General features: G+C 40.7%; 1 protein-coding gene across 1 annotated transcript; it reads right to left on the bottom strand.

The window, feature by feature from the left end:
- Nucleotides 1-1,480: 1,480 nt before the first annotated feature.
- LOC121865386 (protein kinase 4-like) lies at nucleotides 1,481-10,065 on the bottom strand (the record flags this gene model as incomplete). The annotated part of the gene is made up of 3 exons (XM_042364727.1): nucleotides 1,481-1,705; nucleotides 8,870-9,202; nucleotides 9,889-10,065. Coding segments are annotated over 3 exons (735 nt in total), but the record flags the coding sequence as incomplete, so codon positions are not given.
- Nucleotides 10,066-10,323: the final 258 nt, after the last annotated feature.

Below are 10,323 nucleotides of genomic sequence, written 5' to 3'. Positions count from 1 at the left end.
TGTGAACCTGTATGTGTACCGGTATCATATCTATTACAAAAACAGTCAAGTATACACCCCATCTAGTCCCCAATATCACCATGCCTTGACCTATACTGTATATTAGTGTTTACTCTCACCAACACTTGACGTATACTGTATATTAGTGTTTACTCTCACCAACACTTGACGTATACTGTATATTAGTGTTTACTGTCACCAACATTTGACGTATACTGTATATTAGTGTTTATTTTCACCAACACTTGACGTATACTGTATATTAGTGTTTACTCTCAGCAACACTTGACGTACTCTGTATATTAGTGTTTACTTTCACCAACACTTTAACATCATTCATTAACACAACAGAAACATACAATAGCGTCAATCAGATAAAAAACATTAATACATTCTGCTTTGTTTAGCGAGAAATACATAAAAATACAGTACCATAGTATTATATTGACGCTTTATACAGAGTAAAGACATTCTCACAACCATTTAGTGTTGCCAGTGGTTCATTTGGTTAGTCGATATTTGTGGATTTGTTATGGCTACTCAACTTCCGGTACTGCTGTGGTTGTTGGTGATAAATCGAGAGTTGTTGGTTATTGAAAAGGCTGAGGAGTTTTGGTTGTAGTTGTGGTTGTTGTTGGTGGTTTTAGTAGGATGTACCTGTTGTTGTGGAGGTTGTTGGACTGGTTGTTGTGGTTGTATTGGTTGGTACTCGTGCGATAGTTGGACTGGTACTGGTTGCGGTTCTCCTGGTACTAGTTGCGGTTCTGTTGGTAATGATTCAGCTGGTACTGGTTACGGTTGTGTTGATACTGGTTGTGGTCTTGTTGATACTGGTTGCGTTTCTGTCGATACTGGTTGTCTCTCTGTGATTACTGTTTAATATTCAGAGAAGATTGATCTCGGTTCACTTGATTCTGGAACTGGTTGCGGGTAGACAGTTGGTTTTGGAACTGGTGGGGGAGGTTCTGTTGGTTCTGGAACTGGTCGCCGCGGCTTTGTTAGTTTTGGAACTGGTCGCGGGTAGACAGTTGGTTCTGGAACTGGTCGGGGTGTTTCTGTTGGCTCTGGAACTAGTCGGGGCGGCTTTGTTGGTTCTGGAACTGGTCGCGGCGGCTTTGTTGGTTCTGGAACTGGTCGCTAGTAGACAGTTGGTTCTGGAACTGGTCGCTAGTAGACAGTTGGTTCTGGAACTGGTCGGGGCGGCTCTGTTGGCTCTGGAACTGGTCGGGGCGGCTTTGTTGGTTCTGGAACTGGTCGCGAGTAGACAGTTGGTTCTGGAATGGGTCGCGGGTAGACAGTTGGTTCTGGAACTGGCCTGGTGGCTCTGTTGGTTCTGGAACTGGTCGGGGCGGTTCTGTTGTTTCTGGAACTGGTCGGGGCGGCTCTGTTGGTTCAGCAACTGGTTGCGGCGGTTCTGTTGGTTCTGGAACTGGTCGCGGCGGGTCTGTTGATTCTGGAACTGGTTGCGCCTTTGCTGGTGCTATTGGCTTTGGCTCTGGAAGTTTTCATGGGTGGATTGCTTGGTAACAGTGGCCTGGAAGTCAGTGTCGGGAGCTACAGAGTAGTCGACGACGCAGAGAGAACCATCAGGGTCCATGGCGCTGTACTGGCCCACCACTACGTCTCCTCGACGCTCCTCCCGGGCAGACTTTTTGTCCCCTGTCGACCTGGCGTCTACCTCGTAGGCCCACATGTTCTCTGGGTCCTGCAGGGAACACAACATTATCTTTAACTGTACCTTAACGATATGTTATACAAGAAATGTTAACTTTTATGACCATGTTCACTACAACACTAGTACTACATGTTAACTACAACACTGGTATTCCATGTTCACTACAACACTAGTAATACATGTTCACTACAACACTAGTACTACATGTTCACTACAACACTAGTACTACATGTTCACTACAGCACTAGTACTACATGTTCACTACAACACTAGTACTTCATGTTCACTACAACACCGGTCCTACGTGCTTACTACAACACTAGTACTACATGTTCACTACAACACTAGTACTAAATGTTCACTACAACACTGGTATTATATGTTCACCACAACACTAGTACTACATGTTCACTACAACACTAGTACTTCATGTTCACTGCAACACCGGTCCTACATGCTTACTACAACACTAGTACTACATGTTCACTACAACACTAGTACTACATGTTCACTACAACACTGGTATTATATGTTCACCACAACATTAGCACTACATGTTCACTACAACACTGGTATTACATGTTCACTACAACACTAGTACAACATGTTCACTACAACACTAGCACTACATGTTCACTACAACACTAGTACCACATGTTCACTAGAACACTAGTACTGCATGCTCACTACAACACTAGTACTACATGTTCAGTAGAACACTAGTACTACATGCTCAATACAACACTAGTACTACCTGTTAACTACAACACTGGCACTACGTATTCACTACAACACTAGTCCTACATGTTCACTACAACACTGGTACTACGTATTCACTACAACACTAGTACTACATGCTCACTACAACACTAGTACTACGTGTTCACTACAGCACTGGTATTACATGTTCACTACAACACTAGTTCTACATGTTCACTACAACACTGGTATTACATGTTCACTACAACACTAGTATTACATGTTCACTACAACACTTGTACTACATGCTCACTAAAACACTAGTACTACATGTTCATTACAACATTGGTATTACATGTTCACTACAACACGAGTACTACATCTTCACTACAACACAGGTATTACATGTTTATTACATCACTAGTACTACATGTTCACTACAACACTAGTACTACATGTTCACTACACCACTAGTACTACATGTTCACTACAACACTAGTACTACATGTTCACTACAACACTAGTTCTATATGTTCACTAAAACAATAATACTACATGTTCACTACAATATTAGTACTACATGTTGACTACAATACTGGTATTACATGCACACTACAGAACTAGTACTACATGTTCACTACAACACTAGGACTACATGTTCAATACAAATCTAGTATTTACATGTTCAATACAACACTAGTACTACATGCTCACTAAAACACTAGTACTACATGTTCACTACACGAGTATTACATGTTCATTACACTAGTACTACATGTTCACTACAACACTAGTACTACATGTTCACTACACCACTAGTACTACATGTTCACAACTACACTTGTATTACAGGCTCATTACGCTAGTACTACATGTTCAATAGAACACTAGCATGATATGTTCACTACAATACTAGTACTACATGTTCATTACACTCGTACTACATGTTCACTACAACACTAGCAATACATGTTCACTACAACACTAGTATTACATGTTCAATACAACACTTGTACTACATGCTCACTAAAACACTAGTACTACATGTTCATTACAATATTGGTATTACATGTTCACTACAACACGAGTACTACATCTTCACTACAACACAGGTATTACATGTTCATTACATCACTAGTACTACATGTTCACTACAACACTAGTACTACATGTTCACTACAACACTAGTACTATATGTTCACTACAACACTAGTACTACATGTTCACTACAACACTAGTTCTATATGTTCACTAAAACAATAATACTACATGTTCACTACAACATTAGTACTATATGTTGACTACAACACTGGTATTACATGTACACTACAGAACTAGTACTACATGTTCACTACAACACTAGGACTACATGTTCAATACAACACTAGTATTTACATGTTCATTACACTAGTACTACATGTTCACTACAACACTAGTACTACATCTTCACTACAACACAGGTATTACATGTTCATTACATCACTAGTACTACATGTTCACTACAACACTAGTACTACATGTTAACTACAACACTAGTACTATATGTTCACTACAACACTAGTACTACATGTTCACTACAACACTAGTTCTATATGTTCACTAAAACAATAATACTACATGTTCACTACAACATTAGTACTATATGTTGACTACAACACTGGTATTACATGTACACTACAGAACTAGTACTACATGCTCACTATAACACTAGTACTACGTGTTCACTACACGAGTATTACATGTTCATTACACTAGTACTACATGTTCACTACAACACTAGTACTACATGTTCACTTCACCACTAGTCCTACATGTTCACAACTACACTTGTATTACATGCTCATTACGCTAGAACTACATGTTCAATAGAACACTAGCACGATATGTTCACTACAATACTAGTACTACATGTTCATTACACTAGTACTACATGTTCACTACAACACTAGCAATACATGTTCACTACAACACTAGTATTACATGCTCATTACACTAGTACTACATGTTCACTACAACACTAATACTACATGTTCACTACAACACTAGTACTACATGTTCATTACACTAGTACCATATGTTCACTACACTAGTTTTACATGTGCATTACATTAGTACTATATGTTCACTACAACACTAGGACTGTATATTCATTACACTAGTATTATATGTTCACTACACCAGTATTACATGTTCATTACACAAGTACTATATCTTCACTATAACACTGGTCTACATGTTCATTACACAAGTACTATATCTTCACTATAAAACTAGCACTATATGTTCATTAGACTAGTACTATATGTTCACTACACTAGTATTACATGTTCATTACACAGGTACTATATGTTCACTATAACACTAGTACTACATGTTCATTACACAAGTACTCTATGTTCACTACAACACTAGTACTACATGTTCATTGCACAAGTACTATTTGTTCACTACACTAGTATTACATGTTCATTACACGAGTACTATATCTTCACTATAACACTGGTCTACATGTTCATTACACAAGTACTATATCTTCACTATAAAACTAGCACTATATGTTCATTAGACTAGTACTATATGTTCACTACACTAGTATTACATGTTCATTACACAGGTACTATATGTTCACTATAACACTAGTACTACATGTTCATTACACAAGTACTCTATGTTCACTACAACACTAGTACTACATGTTCATTGCACAAGTACTATTTGTTCACTACACTAGTATTACATGTTCATTACACAAGTACTATATGTTCACTATAACACTAGTACTACATGTTCATTGCACAAGTACTATATGTTCACTACAACACTAGCACTATATGCTCATTATACAAGTAGTATATGTTCAATACACTAGTATTACATGTTCATTACACAAGTACTATATGTTCACTACACTAGTATTACATGTTCATTACACAAGTACTATATGTTCACTACACTAGTATTACATGTTCATTACACAAGTACTATATGTTCACTTCACTTGTATTACATGTTCATTACACTAGTACTAAATGTTCACATAACCTCTTACTATATAAATATATAATGTATATTATACGATAAAGTTATTGAAATTGTACTTCATAAAATTTTACGTTTGGTTAAAACAAGATGGAAAGTTATACAAGCAAATAACTCTTAAGCGTTGTAAAAATCCAGAAAAAATTGGGTAGCGGGGCATTTGCGTTCAGCCTCCTGGCCGAATTCAATGGGGAACTCGTGTGCATAAAAAAAGGCTTGAAAACGGAATATCTGAAGTATTTCAACATAGAAAGGGAGATAACCCAAAAAGTAAACGGTGCCGGCGGTGCTCCCCTCATCATAACGTGGGCCACGGATGAGCCCATACTTGTTATGTCGTTTTGCAAGGGAAGGACGTTCATTGATATACTCAATCACCCTAAGTTGCTTACAGCGGCCAACATTATTCAAATCTACATCGCCGTGGCGCGAAGCCTTGACGAAATTCACGGTCAGGGCGTTGTCCATAACGATTTTAAGGAAGATAATGTGTTAATAGAAGAGAACACAGCCGATGGTATCTTCACGGCCCACATCATCGATTTTGGGCTTTCTACAGCCGTGGGAGAGTTGACAAATATCTCTGGATCACCAAGTGATTTTCGCTTTTATGCCCCAGAGATCCTTGCTGGTCACCCATGTCACCCCAAGGCTGATGTTTTCTCTTTGGGGTTCACCCTTAATTTTGTTACTGAGACATTATTGAGTGACCGACACCTAAAGGCGTGGCCGCCCGGCACCAGACAATTATTCTTAGATATGCTACAGCAGAACCCAGTAGATCGGCCTGATCTCTGTGAAGTTATTAGACGTTTAGAGTCTTCCCTCCAGCAGCTTTCTTTCCCAACTGTCACTGAAAGGAAGACTGTCATGCAGAGTCCTCCTTACATCCCCTCGCAAGGGAAAAGCTGTGTCGCCCCTAAGGTGACATCTGCTGTCATGCAGAGTCCTCCTTACATCCCCTCGCAAGGGAAAAGCTGTGTCGCCCCTAAGGTGACATCTGCTGTCATGCAGAGTCCTCCTTACATCCCCTCCCAAGGGAAGAGCTGTGTCGCCCCTAAGGTGACATCTGCTGTCATGCAGAGTCCTCCTTACATCCCCTCGCAAGGGAAAAGCTGTATCGCCCCTAAGGTGACATCTGCTTTCATGCAGAGTCCTCCTTACATCCCCTCCCAAGGGAAGAGCTGTGTCGCCCCTAAGGTGACATCTGCTGTCATGCAGAGTCCTCCTTACATACCCTCCCAAGGGAAGAGCTGTGTCGCCCCAAAGGTGAAATCTGCTGTCACGCAGAGTCCTCCTTGCGAGGGATCGGAAGGGACGGCACAATCGACCAGCATTTTGTCTAATGTAATAAAATTCATCGTAGTGTCAGGACTACGGTTAGGGACGGCTTATCTCAAGGGGTCTGATCTCATCTTCTCCCCCGATGAATATTATTGAAAAAAAAGAAGATTTTGTATGTTTTTTTTTTAAATAATGTGATAAAATGTCGTTTTTTGTTTGTTTGTGTTAATCCTTATATAAAGCCTAATAAAGTAGATAGATATATAAATAGATGGACAAATGAATTAGGTTATATAGGTAGATCAGCATATATAGTAACTATAGGTATTGGTACAAGTAATACATAAGGGTAGTGATACAGGTACAGTTAAGAGACAGATACAGGTACAGTTAAGAGACAGATACAGGTACAGTTAAGAGACAGATACAGGTACAGTTAAGAGACAGATACAGGTACAGTTAAGAGACAGATACAGGTACAGTTAAGAGACAGATACAGGTACAGTTAAGAGACAGATACAGGTACAGTTAAGAGACAGATACAGGTACAGTTAAGAGACAGATACAGGTACAGTTAAGAGACAGATACAGGTACAGTTAAGAGACAGATACAGGTACAGTTAAGAGACAGATACAGGTACAGTTAAGAGACAGATACAGGTACAGTTGAGAGACAGATACAAGTACAGTTAAGAGACAGATACAGGTACAGTTAAGAGACAGATACAGGTACAGTTAAGAGACAGATACAGGTACAATTAAGAGACAGATGCAGGTACAGTTAAGAGACAGATACAGGTACAGTTAAGAGACAGATACAGGTACAGTTAAGAGACAGATACAGGTACAGTTAAGAGACAGATACAGGTACAGTTAAGAGACAGATACAGGTACAGTTAAGAGACAGATACAGGTACAGTTAAGAGACTGATGCAGGTAGAGTTAATAGACAGATACAGGTACCGTTGAGAGACAGATACAGGTTCAGTTTAGAGACAGATACAGGTAGAATTGAGAGACAGATACAGGTAGAGTTAAGAGACAGATACAGGTACAGTTAAGAGACAGATACACGTACAGTTAAGAGACAGATGCAGGTACAGTTAAGAGACAGATACAGATAGAGTTAAGAGACAGATACAGGTATAGTTGAGAGACAGACACAGTTAAGAGATAGATACAGGTACAGTTGAAAGATACACACACACACACACACACACACACACATCTACATGCTATCATGAATCGGGATAAGATATGTTTTCAATTCCGTCATCTCCAGCCGTAACTGTTGTGATAGCAAAGACCAGCTAATATCACACACACATACACACACACACACACACACACACACACACACATAAATCTACCTCGGTACTACGTTACCTAAGTCTCTCTATGTGTACCGGTATGTGTACCTATATGTGTACATGTATGTGCACCTGTATGTGTACCGGTATGTGTACCTGTATGTGTACCTGTATGTGTACCTATATGTGTACCGGTATGTGTACCTGTATGTGTACCTGTATGTGTACCGGTATGTGAACCTGTATGTGTACCGGTATCATATCTATTACAAAAACAGTCAAGTATACACCCCATCTAGTCCCCAATATCACCATGCCTTGACCTATACTGTATATTAGTGTTTACTCTCACCAACACTTGACGTATACTGTATATTAGTGTTTACTCTCACCAACACTTGACGTATACTGTATATTAGTGTTTACTGTCACCAACATTTGACGTATACTGTATATTAGTGTTTACTGTCACCAACATTTGACGTATACTGTATATTAGTGTTTATTTTCACCAACACTTGACGTATACTGTATATTAGTGTTTACTCTCAGCAACACTTGACGTACTCTGTATATTAGTGTTTACTTTCACCAACACTTGACCTATTCTGCATATTAGTGTTTACTCTCACCAACACTTTAACATCATTCATTAACACAACAGAAACATACAATAGCGTCAATCAGATAAAAAACATTAATACATTCTGCTTTGTTTAGCGAGAAATACATAAAAATACAGTACCATAGTATTATATTGACAGTTTATACAGAGTAAAGACATTCTCACAACCATTTAGTGTTGCCAGTGGTTCATTTGTTGTAGTCGATACTTGTGATTTCCAGCAGGAACCACACTAACTTGGCTCCTTCCGTACTGGTTGTGGTTGTTGGTGGATAACCGGGAGAGTTGTTGGTTGTATTCCAGGTTGAAAAGGTTGGAGTTGAGGTGTGAGTTTTGGTTGTAGTTGTGGTTGTTGTTGGTGGAGCCGTAACTTTGTGAGATGTACCTGTTGTTGTGGAGGTTGTTGGACTGGTTGTTGTGGTTGTATTGGTTGGTACTCGTGCGATAGTTGGACTGGTACTGGTTGCGGTTCTCCTGGTAGTAGTTGCTGTTCTGTTGGTAATGATTCAGCTGGTACTGGTTACGGTTGTGTTGATACTGGTTGCGGTCTTGTTGATACTGGTTGCGTTTCTGTTGATACTGGTTGTCTCTCTGTGATTACTGTCTAATATTCAGAGAAGATTGATCTCGGTTCACTTGATTCTGGAACTGGTTGCGGGTAGACAGTTGGTTTTGGAACTGGTGGGGGAGGTTCTGTTGGTTCTGGAACTGGTCGCCGCGGCTTTGTTGGTTTTGGAACTGGTCGCGGGTAGACAGTTGGTTCTGGAACTGGTCGGGGCGGTTCTGTTGGCTCTGGAACTGGTCGGGGCGGCTTTGTTGGTTCTGGAACTGGTCGCGGCGGCTTTGTTGGTTCTGGAACTGGTCGCTAGTAGACAGTTGGTTCTGGAACTGGTCGGGGCGGCTCTGTTGGCTCTGGAACTGGTCGGGGCGGCTTTGTTGGTTCTGGAACTGGTCGCGAGTAGACAGTTGGTTCTGGAATGGGTCGCGGGTAGACAGTTGGTTCTGGAACTGGCCTGGTGGCTCTGTTGGTTCTGGAACTGGTCGGGGCGGTTCTGTTGTTTCTGGAACTGGTCGGGGCGGCTCTGTTGGTTCAGCAACTGGTTGCGGCGGGTCTGTTGGTTCTGAAACTGGTTGCGGCTGTTCTGTTGGTTCTGGAACTGGTCGCGGCGGGTCTGTTGATTCTGGAACTGGTTGCGCCTTTGCTGGTGCTATTGGCTTTGGCTCTGGAAGTTTTCATGGGTGGATTGCTTGGTAACAGTGGCCTGGAAGTCAGTGTCGGGAGCTACAGAGTAGTCGACGACGCAGAGAGAACCATCAGGGTCCATGGCGCTGTACTGGCCCACCACTACGTCTCCTCGACGCTCCTCCCGGGCAGACTTTGTGTCCCCTGTCGACCTGGCGTCTACCTCGTAGGCCCACATGTTCTCTGGGTCCTGCAGGGAACACAACATTATCTTTAACTGAACCTTAACGATATGTTATACAAGAAATGTTAACTTTTATGACCATGTTCACTACAACACTAGTACTACATGTTAACTACAACACTGGTATTCCATGTTCACTACAACACTAGTAATACATGTTCACTACAACACTAGTACTACATGTTCACTACAACACTAGTACTACATGTTCAATACAGCACTAGTACTACATGTTCACTACAACACTAGTACTTCATGTTCACT

This window comes from Homarus americanus, unplaced genomic scaffold (assembly GCF_018991925.1).
Source record: "Homarus americanus isolate GMGI-L3 unplaced genomic scaffold, GMGI_Hamer_2.0 scaffold41847, whole genome shotgun sequence".
NCBI classification, from domain to species: domain Eukaryota; kingdom Metazoa; phylum Arthropoda; class Malacostraca; order Decapoda; family Nephropidae; genus Homarus; species Homarus americanus.
Note: the sequence above shows the minus strand (reverse complement) of the source record. Positions and strands in the feature narration are given on the sequence as shown.